The sequence below is a fragment of the Lepidochelys kempii genome, chromosome 16 (assembly GCF_965140265.1).
Source record: "Lepidochelys kempii isolate rLepKem1 chromosome 16, rLepKem1.hap2, whole genome shotgun sequence".
In the NCBI taxonomy this organism is placed as follows: domain Eukaryota; kingdom Metazoa; phylum Chordata; order Testudines; family Cheloniidae; genus Lepidochelys; species Lepidochelys kempii.
The window spans coordinates 16,320,456-16,343,957 of NC_133271.1; the positions used below are offsets into that span (position 1 = coordinate 16,320,456).

The window sequence follows — 23,502 nt, forward strand, 5'->3', positions numbered from 1 at the left end:
TCCCCAGCTCCCTCTACCCTTCCCCAGCACTAATCCACCCTAGGTACCCTTCTTAGCTTCCCAGGCAGCCAGGTCCTTCTCTCTAGAAGACTAGAGAGAGTATCTGTCTTCCTTTCTGGGCCTCTTATAAGGGCCAGCTGGACCTTGATTAAGCTGGCCACAGCTGTGGCAGCTTTCCCAATCAGCCTGCTTTTCCCATTCACAGCCCTCTCCAGGGCTGCTTTAACCCCTTCAGGGCAGGAGCAGGGTAGTCACCCTGCTACATGGTCTCAGTCTAATTCCCAGTGAACAAGTGTCTGTGGTGTGTCATAGGCACCCAACTTCTCCTAGTGCTGGTCGGTACTTGAGCCCCACCCCCACCCCGACTCCACCCCTGCCCTGCCCCCATTCCAACCCCTTCCCCAAAGTCCCTGCCCCAACTCTGCCCACTCCCTGCCCCTATTGGACTCCTTCCCCAAATCCCCGCTCCAGCCTCCCCTCTTCCCCGCCTCTTCCCCTGAGCACACCGCATTCCTGCTCCTCCCCACTCTCTCCCATAGCTTGTTATGCTGTGAAACAGCTGTTTCTTGGCGGCAAGCACTGGGAGGAGAAGGGGGGATGCGGCATGCTCAGGGGAGGAGGCGGAGGTGAGGTGAAGTGAGCTGGGGTGGGGAGCTTGGCTGCCAGTGGGTGCAGAGCACCCACCAGTTTTTCCCTGTGGGTGCTCCAGCCCCGGAGCATCCAAGGAGTCGGCGTCTATGGGCACAACTACCACCATTATAATTGGCACTAAATGACATCTCTGCTGGCAGCCTCCACAAAGAGGCCAAGGACTGAACTGACTATGAAGAATGAACTCCCCTCTAAACCATAGGAGTTCTCTCTCTGTGTTGGGGCCGAAGCACAATTGTAGGAAAATTTTTGCTCTGTGCTGTACTTTTCTGGGAATGCATGGAGGATGACAGTAACCAGGTTGCCAGTCTGTCACCATCTACCCGTACTAGCTTCACACTAGAGGCTGGACCTTTTCCCTAGCGCAAGCTGAGTGGGGCTGTACCAACCTTGATTTGACTCAGATACATTATGACGTTTATCTGCTACTGTATATTGTTTCTGGGTGGCACCGGTACATGTCAATTTCCTCCTGCCCATTTCTGATGTCAGAAACCTCCAATGTTATTGGAATGTATTTAAAAAACCAACAACGTTGCTTTCTTTCCCCATGGTGTGGGGTGTCAAATTTGGGGTTTACCACCTTGACATTGTCCTTTTAAACAAAGCCACCCATTCTGTCCTACCCCAATCAGAGACCTCTAAAGTCAAGTACAGTGACTTGTTTAAGGCAGTTGCAGGCCGTGAGGGGTTAGATAATCAGAGAGAGATGTGCCCAGAGCAGTAAATCTTCACATATATACTAAATCAACTGACTGTAATGGCATGCTCTTGAAACTCTGGTGTGTAAGCTTCAGTTGCTGGATTCAGAATGTAGCCTGTGTGGCTGCTCTTAAGCAAAACCATCAAACACAGAAAAAAGGAAAACCATGTGGCAATTTTTGCATAAATATATTTGTGTAGAAGCTGCTTATCTCCCCTCCCTCACCCAGCTCTCCCACCTCTTCACTTCCCAAGAGTCCTAAATCCTGCTTCTCTGAACTAATAGCTTATCTCTGGCTGCACAGACCAGCTCCCAGGAGCCTTTGCAGCCATTTCCTCTCTTTATCACCCACTCTGTCCACCTCTCCTTTCTTTGTGTCTCTCTCAATTCTTTCCTGCCTGTGCCTCTCTACTGGTCATCAGGATAAGGGGCCAGGTTTTCCGGTCACTTGTATTGGTGTGACTCCCTGAGCTTGATTTTCCTCCCACACCAATTTTGCACTGGTCTAACTCCATTGACTTCAGTGGAATCACTCCTGTTTTACACCAGGGTAAGAGGAGAATCAGACTCACTGGGCTAGATTCAAAGTTTTGCTATGACCCCTTTGCACCAGCCTAACTGGCGCAGGACAGGTGTAAACTCAGTTTAGGGGACCTCTGCCAAGTGCAGAGCTGGCTCCACCAGCTCTGTGCCACCTCAACAGGAGCCCTCTCGTGAAGGAGGCATTCAGGGGCAGTCAAGAGAAGGGCCAGGGCATTCTTATGCCCCAGCCATTCTGCACCCTTGTAGTGGCCCAGGGGAGCCATTGTAGCAGGGGCATAAACTAGCCTGCACCAGGGTCTGAACTGACACAGGGATGAATTTGCCCTATTGACTTCAATAGAATTATTCACACTGCTGTAAATCCAGAGTAATTCCGCTGAAGTCAATGATGTTAGTCTGGATTTACACTGGTTATAATAGCAGAATCAGGCCTCATGGTTCTCAATGACTGGGATGAAGGTAGAGATGGTGCATTCCTTACCCATATGACACTGACACATCCCTGCATAGAGCAAAACCTAAATACACAAATAATTGTATTATAACAAGTACTAGGGGGCTGCATTACACAAGATAATGTAGGGACTTCTGCCATGAAGCTTCCATTCTGTCCTTAGCTGATCCTGCATAACATATGAGCTAAAGTCCCTATGCAGAGAGAGGTGAGGTAAGGACAAACTAAATGCCTTTACTTGGAATTTCCTTGTTTTGGACGATTTAAGTTAGATCCTACAAATATATTGGGTGAGGGCTGATATTTATTCTTCATTTTTCTTTACTGTAGTTATATGGAAATTGTTAATAACTGAAAATAATAGAAAATCAGTGTATCAATACAATAAGTCACGCTGCTGTGGCTGTCCATTGACATCTTCATGGCTTCAGAGAAGGCAAAAGGCTTTTGTGGGGAAAACAAGAACAACAATTATCAGTAAAATATTGTTAATGACCTTTTGGCAGGTGTGTGAATCTGTCAGTGCATTGTGAAGTGAATCGTTCTGATTACAATGGGCTCCCTGATGTTATGCTAGGGCCCGGTGGCTGGGGCCCAGTCAGTAAGGTAGGTAGTACCATATGTCTGTTTTTCACTCCCCTCTTTCCTCCCATCTAGAAATGTAACTTCCAGTTTCAGATTTGTCTCTGTCTTAAAGGGGTCAGCTTCTTAAGGAGATGTGACAAAGAAGAAATTATTGCCATTCAAAGGGAGGTGATCTATACCCTATACAGGCCCCCAGGCCATTCAGCACTAGAACTTTTGTTTCGGGGCCTTTATGGAGCACTCTGCTTCATGTTTTCAAGCTTTGCTCCGCAACCATGAGGGCTAGAAACTAGAGTCATAGTTATAGAGTTTAAAGCCAGAAGGGGTGACCAGATCCTCCTGTATATCACAGGACATCAACACCATCAGCACCTGCACATTAACCCCAGTAGCCAAAATTAGACCAAAGGAAAACTGATATTCCCACCTAACCACTTGACTCCAAGAACTGGGACTTTACGAAAAACACCAAATATCACAAGATTTGTGATAACATCATGAGAGGTGGCAGCACTGGGACCATGTATGGAGGACCTCAGCTCCAACCCCGCTCAGGACTCTATACCAAGCCCCAGCTCTTCCCTGTATGGGAGCCTGCAGAAAAGTGCCAATGCAGCTCATGACCTTAATCATCCTCCTAACTGAGGGCTTGAAGGTCTGAGCAGGACACACATACTCCCAGCTGTCGGCACACTAAGGGCTTGTCTGCATATGCGTTTAGTTCATAGCAAGCTGGGGTGTGAATCTACCCTGCACGAGCCCGCTGCAGACTAAACCTCCAAGTGGATGCATTTTAAAGAGGACCAGGTCAAAGCACCATAACAACCTGTTAATGTGTGTCTACAGGGTCCACACGGACAGTTATTCTGTTGCAGGCTAGTGTGATGTAAATTCACATCCCAATTTGCCACAAACTAATTATTTATGTGGACAAGCCCTAATTCAGTTCTTCTCCCCGGACAGTGGTGACTGCGGATAATTCTGCTCTTCTCACGAATGCCATACAGGGCTGTGACTTTGGAAATCATGGCTCATGACCTCAGTGCTGTGTGACATTGCCACCGGGGGTCCCTGTGATGCAAACAAACTGGATCTGCATACCTGTGGCCCTAGTGATCATCGATTAATAATGATTTAGGATATCACTCTATCAGAGCAGCAGCTTGAAAAGGGATTATCTGCCTTCCTTCAATTACAGGGCAGCAGACAAACCAATCTAGGAGAGAGAACAAGTCCCGGAGGGATAATTTCGTTCCCATTTCCTGACAACACAGTGGAAATCAACAGTTTCCATGGAAACAAGTCAGTTTGATGCCTGTGCATTGCCTGCCTCTTGTGTTGCTGCATATTAGGCCCATGCTGAAAGATTCTTGAGCCACAGCCATGGATGTTTGTTTTAGGGAATATGGGACATGATGCATGCATACAGTACCCACTGTCTTTACTGACTGCGTTACATATTTCAGCAGAGCTCTCTGCTGTGACAGACAGTATTAACCATGAATATCCTCCCCCTCCTCCATTCTGATGGATGGACTTATCCATAGGATCCCTCCCCAGTATCGTCCTGCAGATGGGTTCGTACTGAAATACAGCACAACCTAAAGCACTGGCAGGAAAGAACACAGGGTGCACTGGCATAAGGACAGCCCCATCCCCAGCTGCTTGTGTGTGCACTGATTTCCTTCCTCTGCACTTTGGAGACAAGATCTGTAGAGGGATTTCCCTGCTTGAAGATTGTTCCTGCTTTATGGACGAGGACAATGTATAGAATGGTATAGCCTACAATGCCAGTGTCTAATCCCCAAAAGTAACATCCCTTTATAGGAAATGCCACATTGACTCTAAGCTGCAGCACCTGGGGCCTTAGGGGAATACAGAATGCAATGCTGGTGCTGTGCAGCTCCCTCTGGGATCTTGGGGTACCCTGCGATATTCAGGGTAAAACAGGATCCAGTGCTGGTTCTGTGCAGCAGAATCATGAACTTCAGAATACAAAACTTGATGCACTGTAGATTGCAGCACTGGGAATTCCATGATAATAGACAACTTAGGGTCTGGGTCTGGAAAAGGAAGGCTGGGAACCCCAGAGAAATATAGAAAGCAGGGCTGGTTCCAGACAAAAGACCTGGAATTGTCAGGGTAATAAAGAATGTAGCACTGTTTTTGGGTGATGACATCAGGGATCCCAGGATAACAGTGATTGCAGTTTTGGTTCTGAGCAGTTCTGGGCCTCTAGAATTCCAGGGTTACAGAGTGCTAGCAGAAGCATATGCTCCACTCCAGGAGCAGGTAAAATGGCACATTTGTTTGGGTTTCTTGCTGTATTTTCTTGATCACTGAAGTATTTGTGTGCTGAAAAAAATCCACCTTTCCTGTTTAGCCTCTGTGTGTGTGTCTGTCTGTGTGTCTTGCTGTGCTGTGTACCTTAGCTGTCTGCATGACTCCATCCCAGAACACCCCTGGAGCCCACAGGAGGCCTCCTTCCAGTGTGATGATGCCATCAAGCACCAACAACATCCTAGGGCACCAAATTAGTGCAAACTAAATGACAGGAGTGAAAGGATCCAACTTTGATGGACATGCAGGGATACCAGGGACTCAGCCTCTAAGTCTGTCACCTCCTCAAGGCTGCAGTGAATTCTAATGACTCTGCAGTAACACTTGCTCCACTCACACCCAGTGCACTAAAACAGCAGGACTACTGACTTGCTGACAATATTGGTTTTGCCATGGCAGAAGGAGCTCTAACTCTCCAAAACGCCATCTGTATAAATAGTGCCCAGCACCTTGGCAGGCAGAAAAACAGGGCAACCCACACAGTAACACTGGAGGGAGGAAATGGCTAGTTGCTGTGAAAACTCCAGCCACGATCAGGCACTGGTGTTAAAATGTGTTAAGACTGAAGACAGCGTCAGCCTAATGCTTTGCTATGATTTTCAATGGCCTAATCTGACTCAGTGATGTAAAGGCAGGCTCGGGTCAGGATATACCTCAGAACAGACAAAAGAGTGCTGTGGAGTAAAGACAGGCTCTTCAGTGTCAAGATGCCATTACTTGGCTATAAAGGGATAGGTGATATGCTGTGGCATTTCTCAAAAGTCAAGACTTGAGTCCTGAATGGCCAAGTACTCTGGCCTGTCAACACACACAGACATGTTTCATGTGTCCTGTAGGCCTCTCTGGAGAAAGAGGATGAACTATCCTTCTTTGCACCCCCTCTCTCCCTGGAGATAGGAAGCTACCATATAATAAAAGGCTTCCAGCTACTAAGGCCATGTATATAGGGCATGCATTAGTTATATCTGGTCAAGAGTCTAGGGGTATATCTGCAGTGCAACTGGGAGTTGTCATTCCCAGTATGGGCAGACAGACACACACTAGCTCTGCTTCAACTAGCACACTAAAACAACAGTGTGGACATTGTGGCATGGGCAGTGGCTCAGGCTAGTCATCTGAGTTCGGACCCAAAGGGTCAGGTGGGCTTGGATTGGGGTGGCCAGTTCAAGCTAGCGTGGGTCTGTCTACTCATGCTGGGAATCACACCTCCCAGCTGCAGTGTAGATATATCCAAAGGGTCCTGGACTCGAGCATTTGCAGAGAGAGGAATAAAGGAGAAAAAAACGTAGTTCAGGAGATGTTTGATCCCTGCATCCTCTTGCACAGCACTTCCTGCAGGGTAGAGGGGGTGCTGCGGCGTGCGGCAATCTCCCCTGGACCTGGATGCATTACTCTATGTTGTGCAAAGCTGGGAAGGGTACTGGGAGGGGGGTAAGGCAGACTGACTAGGGTTCATACTCACTATTACAAACCTGTAGAGGAGGAAAGTGTTGTGGAGCAGAAGGTAGACTCCGAGGATCTGTACGAGTTATCACAGGCTGTGCATTAGAGGCACAGGCATTGCAGGAGAGGGCCGCCTCTCCAGGACGCATGCATGTTATCACCGACTGTTTGAAGATATGCTGCTGTCCTAGAGAGAACATTAAAATGGTGTTGTATACCTCCAGTCCCTGTCTGCCTGGAAGAGGATGCAGGAACATTACCAGGTTCCTTGCTGTATCTTGCACCACTGCACTTTCAGATGTAATTAGGATCACACTGGCTGAAAACATGCTGTGTCAGAGACGCTGCTCCCCTAAACCATGAGAAACCGTAGCTTGATCACTAACACCTCCAGTAGAGCAAACCCCAGGCATTATACTGAGTGTAAAAATCAGACAGTCTGATTTCCAAACCTCGCAGCACTAAAGGAGGGAACAACAGCTCCAGGAGTGATTGGTCATGGAGGCTGAATCTCCATTCTCACCCCAGAAGAAGATAATGTTTCTAGGTCAGGATTGGGACCCATTTTAAATTAACAGAGCTTCAACTCCTCTGTCACACCAAGTGATTCCTCTAGGTCAAGACAGGGATCCATTGGAATAGTAATGTGAGAAGAGGACTGACTTGAACAAGCAGGCAGCAGATAAAACCCTGGACTTCCATTCTCATCACTCCTGTTCCTTATCCTTCACTTTCTTAAGGAAGAAAAAAAAAAAAAATCACCCAAAGCCCCTTTCCCTGTACACAAACCAAAACAACAAAAAAGCGCTGCAACCAAATTTTTAAAAGTGGTTTCTGATTTTGGGTGCTTCAGTCTTTGGTGCCAAGTTTGAGACACCTTAAAGTTTCTGAATTGATGCTGCTCAAAACGGAGACACTCAGAATTAGGGGCCACTTTTAAACATGTTGCCATTAAAAAAATAAAAGCCAATAAAATTCATTATCAGTGGATCCTTCCTCCTCTGCTGGGTATCCAGAGTGTCAAGTACTCTCCAGCAAGGCTTCAAATGGAGAAAGTCAACATCACAGACACAATGAATAACCCGTGGAGAAAGCAGAAACTGCATGCAGCCAAGAAAGAGAAATCCTGCTATGACTCTTCCAACATCCACGCTGAAGTGAAAGAGGTGACCTGGTTTTGGGGCTGAAGCAGAATGACTGGCTCTGCAGAATGACACATCATGTACCACCCCATCAGAGATCTCTAGAGTTCACTCTGCCTTTTGGCCCTCATTCCCATCTGGCCACAATTTTCCACTTGAGGCTGCCACCATGCTCAGGCAATTCCCAGCTATACATAGAGGCGTTTCTATTAGAAGTAAAAGCACAATCAGCTTAAGAAATAGCCAGAGATTACCAAAGAGATCACAGCAGCCGGAGCGAGAGAGAGCGAGCAGTAACCTTTATATGTGTATTTATTAGAATCAAAGGACCTTACCCTAGTCTCAGACCATCATAAATCAGGAGTAATTCCAGGGAAGTTAATGTAGCTACGTCTATACAAAATGTGTGAGTGAATCAAGCCCATAAGAGACTTATTATGTCATCCACTGCATTGTCCTGCCAGTGCAGAACTGTTCCCTCAGGGTACGTCTGTACAGAAAGCTGGGAACTATAATGCCCAGTGCGAGTGGACACACGCACTGGAGCCTAAAAATAGCAGTGTGGCCACGGCCGCACATGCAGCAGCCCAGGGTAGCTGCCTGAGCACATACCCACGGGGTGTTGGGTATCTTTGTACTTGGGTGGCTAGCCCAAGCAGCTGCTTGTGCCGCTGTGGCCACACTGCTATTTTTAGTGTACCAGTTTGAGCAGAGCTAGCGCATGTATGTCTACCCAAGCTTAGAAGTACACCTCCCAGCTGCTGTGTTTGTAGACACACCTTGAGGGAGACATCAGGATGTATGGTGAGGAGGCAATTGGTTTTTTTCATTATAAACCCCTGTTCTTAGAAGTTTATAAACTGTATGGATGGGGAAAGGCTTTCTGAATTGAAAAGTGGTCTGTTAATTGTCACCCTCAAAACAGAGGGCCAGATCCTAAAAGACTAGTCTATACTCAGGCTAGACCTGCACTGAGGGTAATGAACATGGGCTTCACAATTTTGCCTTTAGGCCTTTTTCCGTCCCAATGTACAGGAAACCAGTACAGGCTTTTTTCCCCTATCTGAGGAAGGCAGAATAACAGATTTTCTAGTGCTCTCATGGGCAGATTAGGTCTGCTCTAAAAAAAAAAAAAAATTTTTTTTGCAGATGTTGAGAAGTGAATACTCAGTGTCTCTGTGGACTTCTGCTTGTTGATGTTCTGAGAAAAAGTCCTTTCATACAGCTGAGAAGGAAACTCTGCTCTGAAACATGGCTACAGTTTATGCACAATCTTAACGTTTTTACAATGCTTCAGCCACACTCCTTGGCCCGTTAGCTAAGATCTATGGCAGTATCAGTTTAATCTGATGTGTCCTCTTTCAGGGGGACCATATCCTGCCCTGGCACCTCTGCCATCTTATATCCAGGGTGCAGAGTCATTGCTACAAAATGATTGCACTGGCATGATAAACAGGATCTTGACAATTCCTGATACTCGTTACAGTAGCATTACACACCAGGGAATTCAACCTTCACTCTTCATCCGTGTAGCTTTAACAGTGTGACCTAGACCCATATGAAACAGGAAGTGAGAAGTAAGGAGGGGTGGTGTTGGTGGAGTGGGTTATTAAAACAGCATTTTTATTCCCCAAGTCCTGAGTTCAATTCTTAAGTCACAAGTGGAAAGGAGTTGAGCTCATCCCAAATCCCATTTTGCATATCTCATAGCTTGTCATGACTGACAATCTTAGGAGAGGCCCAGGTTTGTGTTGCCAGCCACAAGCATTCAGAAACCATGAGTAATGTACCAAAAAACATGAGATTATATTTAAAATCTCAAGATTTTTAAACCAATACATTTGGAGTTCTTTTTATTTGTCTCCGGGTGCTGGAGCAGTTAGTGGATCACATTTTCAAGCTCTTTTCTGCAACACGGAGGCTACAAACTCACTTTTTTTTAATACAACAGCTGAGATTTTTAGTTGATAAAGCCCCAGATGCAGGAATCAAATTAAGAACAACAAATCGTGAGATTCTCAATAGAATCACAAGAGTTGGCAACACTAGGCAGGGCAGCAGGAATAACTGCATTGGGGAAATGTGCCCAGCATCTGTCCCCAGTATATCTTCATAAACACTTAATTCACACAAAATGTTAAGAAGAGATTGAGCATTTAAAGCTGAAATTCCATCCTTCATCCCCTCCATTATGCCTGGGTCTAGCAAAGACTTCAGAATCGAGAACCATGGGAGGTTTTACATACCATATTTGCAGATGGATTTAGGGTCAGATTTCAGACTCAGGGCTCCATTCTTCTCCTACTTACAGTGGTGTAAATCAGCAGCACTTCCAATTAAGTCAGTGGAACTACATCAGCACAAAACTGATGTAAGCAAGAATAGAATCAGACTTAGCAGCTGACTAGGAGCCATGAGCTCCTGACTGCTGATCACAAGTCTGACACTCATTCACTGTGTGGCCTTCAGCAAGTCACTTAACCTCTCTGGCTCGGTTTCCTCATCTTTATAATGGGGATTAAGACAATACTTAACGACTTTACCTCATAGACAATTATTTATTAGTGAATGATTGCAAAGCACTTTGAAGATAAAAAGCTCTACTTAGGTGCAACCTATTATTAATTGTTCTGAATATCTTGACTTTTGAGCTTAAATCAAGCTGTTAATATAATTTTAAAACCATTAAAACAGTGGTATTGCTTTAATAAATACTGAAAGGATGAATAAGAGAGGAACATTCACGAGCATCATCTTCAGCCACTCTTCACTACCACCCTAATATTTATATTTAGTAATAAGCAATGAGAAAAAATACTTTCTGTGACTAAAACCCATCAGATCGGTCCAGGTAAATAATATGTAAATTAATGCCTAGATGCTATGATGGATACATTACAAATGCCATAGATGAAATTAGATAAAGAGTCTGGGGAAGAAAAAGAAGAGAGCATTTTGGAGCTGTCAGAACCAGTACCCCTTACATAGTCTGGCATCTGGAGCCCTCCAGGTCTGAGCAGACTGGTTGAGATAGTGACTCTAGACATCCTGAAGTCCTAAGCTGTATTCTGACCTAGGGTCGGTGGAATAACTGATCACTTCCCTGTGCACAGATCCATGTGACTTACAATCATTGAGGTGCTTTCTGTTCTGGTTCATGATTGAAGCATATACTTTTCTCACCAGATAAATCTAACCATAATAGAAGCCATAATAGGAACAGCCCCTATTCCAACACAATCTTGATTTATACTTCTCTTTTTTTCCTATTATCAGTACTGTGTTATTAATCATTATTGTTTGTCAGATCAGGGCCCCATTGTGCTAGGTACTGTATAAACATATAGTAAAAGACATTCCCTGTCCCAAAGAGCTTACAATGTACACAGCTCTCCATGTTTCTCTGCATGGCTATATATGTGAGAATGTAGGAAGTGCTACAATTAAACACACTAGTGATCCATCTAGTCTGGTATCCTGCTTCTTGCTGCATCATAACCAGATCCATCATATCTTGTAGTCTATCTCTGAAAGTGGCCAATGCTGGCTGCTTTAGAGAAAGGCACAAACTCTCCATATAATACACTTAACTGTGCAGTACTGTCCCAAGGAGGAAATTTCTTCCTGATATCAGCTGGTAAATGTGAATTGCATGGATGTCTACAGCTCTCTGGCAAATCATCTCAGTAAATAAGAATACTGCTCCTTCATTTTAAAGAACTACAAGATGAATATCGTTGTCCTTATTCCTGAAGAGCTTGGATTTAGCTATTAATAAAAGGGAGACCCTTTCTTTCCCATATAACTATTGACACTTCTCTTGCACCCTCTATGTTAAGATCAGAGCACTTCCATTCATGAATTAAGATTATGTATGATGTGACATAGGTTATTGTATCACATCTATGACTTAAGTAGTAGGGTACAGATGGGGAAGTAAGATACAGAAATTGAGTGGCAGTTCCAGGAATATAATTTAGGCCCCCTGAGACCTAGGCTTGTTCTTTAGCCACAAGTCCCACCTACCCACTTACTTATGTGTCCCCCTCCGTTGGTGTTCCAGTTTTCTGAATCAGAATGTGCAAAAACAGTTCTGAGATCAGAGGGGACGCTGTTTAACTGTGATGAGAGTGTTGTCCTGTTGCAAAGACGTTTTCTATCATGCATCATAACAGTGAGGTGTTTTTAAAATACAGATCTAGTTGCAGTTCTCCTCCCTACCAGTTGTGCCATGACTTGCTTCATTATACATTGCAAAGAAGGAAGGAAAGGATTACACCCAAAGATATTTTTAAAAATTCCATTTAGCCTGTGTCTCATGAAGGCAGTGGATTGACTATGGGTATTGGTAGCAGGTTACTTTTCATTCTGAGAGGCTTCCCCAAAAGAAGTTAATTTTATCGTGGGCATCTGGCCAGAAAACCATTACATTTTGGGTGGCTGCCTATAACCCCCTTAGCCACGCCTCTGGTTTTGCTACACTAAGTGCACTGAATAAAAAATCCTAGCATTGGTTCATATGGGTGGAGCACACATAGGTTTGGCTCCTGCTTACAAATAAAATCTCTGCTCAATACACCATGGCAAACTTTGCTCGTGCAACTAAAACAGCAAGAGACAGTTTCTCTTTGATTCATTAACTTTTATGTTAACTTAGTTGCTCTCTCAGGGGCTTATCCTGCATGCTAAGCATCCTCTATTTGGAAAATCCCACAGACTTCTTTGGGGCAAGATCAAACCCTAAGTCAGTGCGAGCTGGGGATGCTCAACATCTTGAAGCATCAAGCCCTAAGCCAGGCAAGGGAGGGGTTAACATTTTTATCTTATTTTACTGTATTAGGACAACATTTACAGATGTGGCCTCTGATTTGGAGCACCTCAATTTCTGTAACCAAACTTGAGGCACCCACTCAACTGGAGCTGTGGCTGCTCAGCATCTCTGAAAATCAGTCCCGAAATGTCTCAAGTTGGGTCTCAAAACACTTGCCTTTAATTCTCTAACTTCACATCATTATATTGTACATAATTATGTACAACATGGTGAACGTTTATATGCGCTGTCTTTAGAAAGTCTAGTGATTAGGGCAGGGAACTGGTATTCAGGACTCCTGAGTTCTGTTCCTGACGAAGGGCTTGTCGTCACGTATGGTGCAGCAGTGCTGCTATAGTGAAGATGCTATTATGCCAACAGGAGAGCTTCTCCCATCGGTGTAGGTAATCCATCTCCCCAAGAGGCAGTAGCTATGTCAGTGGGAGGAGCTCTCCCATTGACATAGCTCTATCTACACTGGGGGTTAAGTCAGTATAACTACATCGCTTGGGGTGTGGAGTTTTCACACCCCTGTGTGACGTAGTAGTTATACCGATGTAAATTTGTAGTGTGGGCCTGGCCTCAGTGTGCACTCAGATCACTTAGCAGCTCTGTGCCTCAGTTTAACACCTGTAACACTGGCATACTAACATTTACCTACTTCAGCAGAGTATTGGGAAGATTAACTAATGCTTGGAATGCTAGGACAGCTTCAGATGAAAGGCACTATTGAAGTGCAAGGAGGAGGAGGAGGGGGTGTGTTCACACTAGGAAAAAAGGTGTGTTCTTACCATGTCAGCTAACGTGGTAATTAACACATGATAAAATCCTGGTGAAGACAAGGCAGTTTGTAGTTTTCACATGTTAGCAGGTTGAGGTAAGCCCTAGGGGAGCCTAGGGTTTACTTTGATGTGCTAACACACATTAAAACTACAACTAACTTGTCTTCACCAGGATTTTACCCCTTGTTAATTACCACATATTAGCAAACATATGGTAAGAACACACTTTTTTCCCCTAGTGAAGACAAGGTCGACACTTACGTTACAGTGTAGGAAAATGTCAAAAGAGCCAAGGTGAAAAGTGTAGTGGTTCTTAGGGTGTGAGACCTCTGGGAACTGCTTCAGGAAATAGTGATGATATATAATATACAAAGAAACTGGTGTTTATTTAGGGCTTGAGTCTGCATCCTCACTCATGTGAGTAGCCACAGGACAAATCACATGAACAAGAGTTGCAGCAGGGCTATCTAGGTTTGCAGTGATATATTTATATTCTCTGTTTACAATATTCTGATCATCCATGTCATATTTTGGCTCAAATGCTCTTCCTTTCGCAGGCAATTGCTGAGAGCTATGTACATTTCTCTTGAGTTAATTCCTTTTTCTTGTGGTTTATCATGGCATGCTATGTACATTTATTCTTGTGCTGCATTGTACTTTGTTGCTTTTTATTAATCTTAGGAAAATGGATGTATGTTCTTTACTAAATCCCAGAGGCTTACCACTGTTTGGATGTACACATACAGCTAAAACAAACAAAAAGGTTATAATTCAGGTGTTGGAATATAAATGGATTCCGTTAAAAGGCATGAGCCCAGGGCTAGGAGTAGGAGTTCTCTCACTCTATCAACCTCTATTGCCCTGGACAAGTCACTTCACCCCTCATGCCTCAGTCTTCAAAATAGGGATACTATTCATCACTTTCCTCACAGGTGTGTGTGTATTGTATAATGCTTTTAAGGTTTGCCACATTAAGGTCCCTTTACAGCACTCTGGATGTGAAAAGGGGTCCCAAAGAGAGCATGAATCACATTTACACCCACTTTAAGGCCCCTTTATGCTGCCAGAGTTGTCTAAAGGGCTCTTGGTATAAATTAAAATCTGACCATTAAAGTAATATATAAATGCTGAGCATTACTCTGAACAGTGACACAAGAATACCGACAGGCTGAGATTTTCAAAACTGCCTGGGACCTCTGGACCCCGAGTTCACATATGCAGCATTGACTATTTCAGCCATAGTGTTTGCTCAAGAGAGAAGTTTCAGCTCCATACATTTTGAGGATGACAGAGTGAGCAGTGATGTACCCTGCTGTACCTGGACAGGCCAATGCGTGCTCCTGAGATATCTTTTGCTTTTTGAGAATATGTGTCCATGAAGATTGCCTTTTCTGAGGGAATTTCTAGGCAGCACTGTATCTAAAATAATGCCACTGCGCCTTTCCATTACAAAGCATTTTACAAATATCTCCTAATTAAGCTTCATATCATCATCTCTGAGAGGTAGGCAAGTATCACTATCCCTATTTTACAGGTGCGGAGAATGAGTCACAGAGACATTAAATTACTCACCAAAGAGTCAGAGGCCAAATAAAATCCAGAACAAAGTTCTTGGCTCCTAGCCTTGTATTCAGTCTATTGCAAAACACTTTTCTAAAGGTTCTAGCTTAGTATTGGCAGGGCTTAGGTTTATATTTGTTCCTTTGTATTCTTTCACCTATATGCTGAGCATCCCCTTGAGGCAAATACATTAAGACCAAGTTTTTGTACACATATAACTATGTTGGTTAGGGGTGTGGGGTTTTTTACTGAAATACTTATATCAGTACAATCCCTAGTGTGGCCAGAGTTATCCTGGCATGAAGGTCCTTACACTGGTAGAGCTCCTCTTCCCATATGGGAATATGCTATACCACTATGAGCACATTTATGCCAGTAGAACTAGATCCTCCACAGTGGTTTGTACCGCTTTAATTATACTGTATAGTTAAAACCGTACAAGTGTGTGTGTGGACAAGGCATAAGATTCCATACTCGGCATGGAAAGTATTCCATCTTTGGAAGGGGCTTGATCTGGATATAAAAGTTTTTATGAGGGAAGAAGGTCTTGAGGCTAATGCTCAGGTCTGGGACTAATAAAATGTTGGGTTGGTTCTCATTGCTGTGTGACTCCGGACTTAGCAGCACTGCATCTTAGTTCTTTCATCTAATAGTGATAATAGTTTCCTACTTCCTGGGATATTGGAAGGCTTAGTTATCTCATGTCTTTAAAATGCGTTGAGATCGCTAGACAGCAGGGCATCTTTTTATTTATCTACTTATTTTGCCATGTGCCATAAAAGGAGAGTGAACATTTCTGGACTTTGGAAATAACTGTGTCCCCATTTTCTTGCCTACAGACTCTCTATTTGGGAAGTCCAATTTCAAATTAGATCAGCTTCAACTATCCCCATGCTTTACTCACTCAATCCAAGCCATTCATCCAACATTGGCAGTCTGTAGGGCCAATTCAGGCAGACACTCTGAAGTAGCAAATAGGCATCACGAACAAAAAGGGGAGGGTGATGTCATAAGATGTTGTCCTAGTGGTAGCACATCCACAGCAGCCAATGCTTAGGGAGGACCAAAACTAAGCTTCCTGCCAGCTCTGAGGCCCCAGCATAAACCAGTCTGGGAAAAGAAATGTCAGCTGCCTTTCTTCTATCAGGCTCATCCCACACCATTAGAGGGTTTTACCATCATCATCTGGTGTTAGTCACCATGCTGAGACCTCAGCAGCAGACGCACATATAGCAGCCGCATCAACATCTGCCATTATAAATACAGGCTTTGCATTGTTGGGTAATCCGTTAACAGCAGCGTAAGTGATACTGGGATAGTAATTAGCAGTGACTAGCAAACCACTGCACTCAGAAGAAGTACTTGTTTGATAAGATATCAATCAAAATAACATTTATTGCATTCAGTGTAGTTCCTCTGTATTTTGAAAATTTCAGCATACACTGAATGTTAGTGTCAGCAGAAGATGCTGGATTGGAAGCCCTAGAGACTGAAGTCCTGTTTATCCACAGATCAGGTGTGATGTTAGTGAAACCATCCCCATTCTACCATGCTGGTGTGATCTGGAGGAACTACCTCTAGAATTAAGAGGGGAGTTTAATCTTCATGACACATTCAGCCTTCGGCCTCTCTGCTGAGACACCTTTATCAAAAGGACCAGCTACTGTCAATTGTATTGTGTTGTTTGTTTTTTAATGTGGCTAGCTGTCCATGTGGAACTAGGCTGAGACCCACCACTCATTTCATATTGTGCACTAAACAGCTGTCAGGTGGTGATGACTCAATCTCACCCACAGCCTGATCCCAAAAAAACTGGAGACATAGGTTTCACCATAGCAATAATCATGTTTTAATGTGTGTGTTCCCGCCATGTTATAACACAGATTCTTCCTCCCTGTCTGAACAGAAAAAAAACATGTCATAAACATGTTAAGGAACCATGTTTTAGCTGAGATACCAGTGAAGATTAAAGCATGGCTCCCAAACATGACTTTCTCTGTCCACACAAACAAGGAAAAAAATACCTTAGAACCTGGCTGGGTCACAGCCATATTTAAACACAATTCATTTTGTAATGTAGACAGGTACTTTCTGTGGCAAGAGATTTCATATCTATTACCAATCCCATGAGCCACCCAGCCACCTAATGGCATCAAATGGAAGAAGTCAATAGTTCCCTTTGACGCGTTTTCCATTTTCCCTCCAATTATTTCCGTGAACAATCTTGTCCTGTCAGCTCCTGTGTGGGTACCCTTCATTACTTCATTATCCTAAAAGCTCTGGCACCGTAATGTGCTACCATGGAAATAACTGATAGGATGCAGTGAGGTCATGAGCCCTACTGAGACAGAGATCATTGGAAAATTATGGATAATATAAATCATAGAATATCAGGGTTGGAAGGGACCTCAAGAGGTCATCTAGTCTAACCCCCTGCTCAAAGCAGGACTAACCCCCAATTTTTGCACGAGATCCCTAAATGGCCCTCTCAAGGATTGAACTCTCCCTGAGTTTAGCAGGCCAATGGTCAAACCACTAAGCTATCCCTCCCCCAAATCAGTTCATTTACCCTCTGTCAGGCAGCTAAACTCTGCAGCTGTGCATTGGAGTCAGTGGAGTTACAGTTTGTCCCCTTCTGCTTGCTAGATCTAAAGGAAAGGAACTATTCGCTCTGATACTGTTCTTGCTCATTGGCCATACCTGGTACATCATTGCAGCAGTCACTGTTCAGAACTTCCATAAAAGATAGATTTGACTCTCAGCATTCAGGGGTCATGGAAGCAATAAACCCAACAGGCTAACCAGGGTTTTGCTCGCTAACAGTTCTGGGAACCCTTTTTCTCTTCTCAACAGGTTTGATCACAGTAGGTTGTAAGCTCTTTGGGGCAGAAACCATCTTTTTGTTCTGTATTTGTACAGCACCTAGCACAATGGGGTCCTGATCCATGTTGGGAGCTCCTAGACACTGTGGTAATACAAATAAATAATACTTATAGCTGAGGCTTCTGGAAGTCCTTCCCTCACCATGATTCCCAGGAACACTTAATAAGAATGGGATCTCCAATAGGTTCTAAAGTAAACCATTGAAAATCAGCAAGCAAGAATCTCAGGCTCTTTTGAATATGCAACGATGGGGGGTTTTGTTTAAACAACTACTCTGATTCTTGCTCTGTTTTCTTTTCCCCAGAAACAGCAAAAGTGGCATCTCCCTAATGCACACTGTCTCCCATAGCTCAGGGACACCTGGGCCCCTGTACAGCATATTGGACCATTCTGTTCATATACCGCCAAAGATGGACCTATTCAGGCTCATTACAGGCTCTTTCAATGATAAAAGAGTTATAAAAATAATTTTGTTAGTAGATGTCATAGTGCAAGGACTAGAGGGGGCAAAAGAAGAAGAGAGAGAGCGCCCACGCAACAAAGCAGGGAAAGAAAAGGGAGAATACAGTTTGTGGAAGAAAATAATCTAACACTCTGTCACAGCAGCAGTTCCTCCGAGGGAAATCAGCAGCAACCTGCATCCTGGTCATAGAGGATAGCAATGCCTAATAGGGAAGGATTAACCAAGCTACAAACAAGCTCATGATGCACTCCAGGTGTTGTGTATAATATGTGTGTGCAGACCACCTTCCCTGGTCACCAGCTATTTGTTGAAGCTGCTGGTGATTATTGTGAAGGTCACATGAAGGGAAAGCACCAGAATATTTCTGTCACAAAATGGTAGCACCCAGGGAGTTGAGCACATAGGGGAATAACCACTGCTTTTTCTGCTTCTCCCCATAGCTCCTGACATGGCATCCACCATGGAGGACAGAGAAGGGGGGTGGGGAGGGGATGAAATTGAACTTAAATTCCACTACTGCTCAGCCTCACAACAAGCACATCCATCTTTAGGTGGCTGTGTAGCGTTCAAGGCATGTCCTGTATCTAGCCAGACACAATCAGGAGCAGAGGACATGCTATGAGAGCATACTCTTCCTAGCATTTCACCTTGTGGGATTCTTCAGGGTGAAACTTAAAACAAATAAGAAATCTAGTCTTGATGATCTGTTCAGATCACAATGGCTAACGGGCATCTTGGTATTTAACAGGGATTGTATACCGTTATTTATCTGCACACACAATATTAACTGATCAGTATTTTTTAGAATCACCATAGATAATTCATTTTAGAAAATTATGTGGAAGCTGTATCATTTCTGGCTCTGGCTTGCAGGTCTCTAATGTGTGATAAAAATAAGGGACACCCCAGAGTATGGCTATTTTTCTCTGACATTTCTATCCCTGACATTACATAACATATGGAGCCTTTGTCTGTGCTTTACTGGATTTCCATTAATTTTCTGTACATTCTATACAACCATCTATGTTATTCATTCTCTCCTTGAAACAGTGCCTTCCTCCACTACTCCTCATCCTCCCCACCCTGCCAGTGCCCAGCAGCAATTGTCCTCCAGCAGCAGGGGTGAGGGGGGACATCCTACCATCCTGCTCATCCCCAGGATTCTGCCTTCTTGTATTTAGCTCCCATAAATAAATAAATAAATGATTGAGGATTAAAACCATTAAATCTCCTGTGATGTGGACAACACATCAGCTCGGTTCCTTCTTACTCCCTCTCCACCCCCAAACAAATGGCTTCTTTTGTGCATTAGTCACTCCAAAAGCAGGATTTGTCTGGTGCCTCATCCTCCTCTTAACCTCTTTCACACACACTCCCCCCGCCCCTCCCAGCCCACCAAGCAATATGCTGCCCAGCATCGATCTGCTTTGATCAGTTCCCAATCAGATATTACCATTTCAAAGCGGACATTTATACGCACATATGCGCTTCTAATCTTATGCTGAGGGGAGGGCTCCCCTGCTAGTGAAGGTGACAATCAAGGGAATAAGAAAAGGAGTACTAATGGCACCTTAGAGACTAACCAATTTATTTGAGCTCAGGAAAGCTTATGCTCAAATAAATTGGTTAGTCTCTAAGGTGCCACAAGTACTCCTTTTCTTTTTGCGAATACAGACTAACACGGCTGTTACTCTGAAACCAATCAAGGGAATGTCACCGGTCATAGAGACTCCTGATTTCTGCGTTGTAGGGTGCAGTGCAATCCCGGCACTAGGATCTGTGTGTGTCGCAGGGGCTGGGATGATCCATCTCCAGTACGAATTCCAAGTTCAGAGGAGCAAGATCAGCCCCCCTCCCCTGTCCTGGATTGCACTGCATTAAGCTTTGCACTGCATGTCCATTGAGCAATGCATTGCACAACACAGATGCATCGGGGACATCAGCCCTCATAACATCCCCTATAATCGTCTATAGTTTATAAATCTTACCTTCCCACAAAATTTTCCAACACTGAGCTCTTGCCGGCGCTCTGTCCCCCCACCACAGCGATCTGGGGCAGGTCCAAGTCGGCGTTCTGACCGATGGAAGCGAAGGCGTCCTGGAGCTTGTTGACCAGGGGGATGAGGTCTTCCATCCCTCGGTTCCCCATGTCTGCAGCTCCGCCTGGGCTCTCGCCTCCTGGGCTTGCAACGCAAAGCCCTCTTTCTCCCCGCTTGCTTTGCAAAGGATTTACTGCTGGGGTTTGGCCCCCCAAGCCCTCATCAGGGGTTGTCCCCACCTCACAGCTACGTGGTGGGTTGGTTTGCCCTCCACTCTCCACCTAACCTGGGTCCCTGGATCTCTGCAGCAACGCTGCTATCCCGACTGCCAGCTCAAGCCCGCTAGCCACAGGGCTCCTCACGGGATTTAAAGCGCACGTACCAGCAATGGCCGATAGAGGGCTCCCTCCTGAGGGCCGAGAGCTTCATGGGAGTTGTAGTTCACAGGGATTGCTAAAGGGAGCTATGCCGTGAGCCAGAAGAAAAGGAGTACTTGTGGCACCTTAGAGACTAACCAATTTATTTGAGCATGAGCTTTCGTGAGCTACAGCTCACTTCTGAGCTGTAGCTCACCAAAGCTCATGGTCAAATAAATTGGTTAGTCTCTAAGGTGCCACAAGTACTCCTTTTCTTTTTGCGAATACAGACTAACACGGCTGTTACTCTGAAGCCGTGAGCCAGGTGTCTTTAGGGTACCTGCCTCCGTAGCCTGGGATCTGCTCCCAAGCCGGGACACTAGAATAAGGGAGGCTTCCAGTGTCTCAGGGAAACACAACACAATTCTCCAACACAAAAGGGGGGTTCAAAATTGGCATTAAAATCAACCCTCCAGAATGTGAAATCTGGAGGGTCTGCATAATCCCTGATATATTTATAATGAAGAAGCCAAGAATATTTCACTCCTCCCAAAACGCAGTAAATCAGTGCTGACTTTAAATATTCAAGACACACTGCAGATTAACAGCTAAATATATTTTTAACTAATATCTCTGTAAATAATCTCTGTTCTTGAAAGTGCCCTTACCTAGTTTACTAATCACTAAAGTAGACGTTTATTTATTTTATTTTATTTTACTTTTAATTTACTTTTCACTGTTGCTCCTGTTTGATCTTTGCTTTTTGAATTTCCCAGAGTAGGAACAATGAAGAAATGCATTTCACTTTTGTTCCCAGTCAGTTTCAATTTCTGATTGTAATGCACTAGCACATTGCTGCTATGTTTGATTTACAAAAAATGCAGGGAAATGTTTAATGTTATGTGTTTCCACTGATTTTTTTTAAAAGGCTCAGATAATAAAGAGGAACTATTTGGCTTAGTTTGCAAAATAATGTTTTTACAAAAATAATATTTAGGGCCCTAATTAACCTGAAAGTATCCTTGGTAAAAATAAAAATATTCCTTACAGGTCAGGGTCAAAGTATTTCACTCTGGCAATGTAAATGTTTGCAGGCCTCTCCCCCTCTTCCCCCCCCCACCATCTTGATAGGAAAACTGCCATTTACCAGAGGTTTGCTGTAATCAGCAATTCTAAAATTTACATAAAATTGATTACTTGTGGCACCTTAGAGACTAACCAATTTATTTGAGCATGAGCTTTCGTGAGCTACAGCTCACTTCTGATGAAGTGAGCTGTAGCTCACGAAAGCTCATGCTCAAATAAATTGGTTAGTCTCTAAGGTGCCACAAGTACTCCTTTTCTTTTTGCGAATACAGACTAACACGGCTGTTACTCTGAAACCTGTCATAAAATTGATTGTATTTGATTGCAGCTATCAACACTTTTTGCTAGCAATAGCACCATCAAACTATCCAAATATTGGACCCCCATCTGGCTGTTTAACATACTAAACAGGCATGTCACTCTGAGTGAGTTTATGTTCCAGAAATTATCATTTAGGATCGTTCTGTTCCCTATGAGATCTGAAATTAAATTTAAACATTTGTGTTTCTCTTAGAAAAGGCTTGCAAAAGAACATTGACAGTGCATTGTGTCAGCAACTGACATTCATGCCTTAAAAAAAAATCTGACTAATATAACCAGAGGAAGGGAGAGAAGGGATGCAACAACTGGATTTCTTGTGAGTTCTCACTCAGCTATTCTTACTTTCATATTTATTTTTCGTTAAATTAGAATTTAAATTACTAATAATCTTTGGCTCTCAAGCCACACACACACAACTTTTGTGGAGTCCACAGTCAGAGATTTTCCTACACCCCCCCTAGGGGGGGTTTATACCCTCCCTGAATTTTCCAACCCACCCCCCGCAGTTTTGTGAACTAGTTACATGCAGTGTTGCCAATTTAGTGATTGTTTGGAAATTTGAATTAAAATTGAAACATTAATACACACTTTAAAAGCATATAAAGTGTATGATAAAATACATGTATCTGAAAAAGTATAATAGATTTGAAAAGTATGAACATAGACTAGCTTCCTTATACAGCTGCTGTTTTTTATGACAATGTCAGTGCATTCATTTTGGTGATGTTGGCCAACCTAATAATTTCAAATTATGATTTGTAAGCAAAGTCTAAATGAGCTCTCCCTGACAACTAGTGATGAGCTGAGGGCTGTGGGGAAAGGCTTCAGGACCAGATTGTATTTACATTCACGCCTAATCTACCTAGGTATCCAGCAAAAGAGCTGTGTTGCCCAAGTGATAGATTTTGGCTGGTGCTGGGTTACAAATCACTTGAATGCAGGGGGAGGGGGAGTAATGAAATGTTGTTATTCTTATTGTATGAGTAAAGGGCAGTAGAACTGTTCTCAGCCTGTGCTGATTGAGGGCATCAAGAGAGAGGGTGGGGACAGGTTTTTTGCTTGATGGTCTGCCTGAGTCACAAGTAGTATTTGACCTGCCCCTCTCCACTGTTTAAAGACAGAGCTGATTAGGCTCCATAGATAGTCTTTTGTTTTGTTAAGTGACCACTACAGCTGAAATCACTGATAATCAGGTCTAAAGTGCTTAGACCTGCTGTTGGACAGTATATCTGTGGAAGAGACGGCCCAGCCTGTACTAGCAGTGAGGTTCCCCCACTGAGAGCTCAGCTGAAATCACTGAGAGCCGGTGAAACCTCAAGAGACCAACTCACAGAGGTTACA

General features: G+C 44.0%; 2 protein-coding genes across 25 annotated transcripts in view; one reads left to right on the top strand and one right to left on the bottom strand.

Annotated features, from left to right (window-relative positions):
* The window catches only part of DNM1 (dynamin 1), a 103,901-nt gene extending 83,149 nt beyond the window's left edge, over positions 1–20,752 (bottom strand). For all 24 annotated transcript variants that reach the window (XR_012155249.1, XR_012155247.1, XR_012155250.1 and 21 more), the window contains exon 1: positions 20,348–20,752. Coding sequence is in view for 20 of the 24 variants with exons in the window: in XM_073314334.1 (XP_073170435.1) it covers positions 20,348–20,508 (161 nt within the window). In the remaining 4 variants the exon portion in view is untranslated. The remainder of the gene's footprint in view (positions 1–20,347) is intronic.
* The window catches only part of CIZ1 (CDKN1A interacting zinc finger protein 1), a 52,149-nt gene continuing 34,552 nt past the window's right edge, over positions 5,906–23,502 (top strand). The window contains exon 1 of the mRNA XM_073314381.1: positions 5,906–5,911. The gene's annotated coding sequence lies outside the window, so the exon portion shown is untranslated. The remainder of the gene's footprint in view (positions 5,912–23,502) is intronic.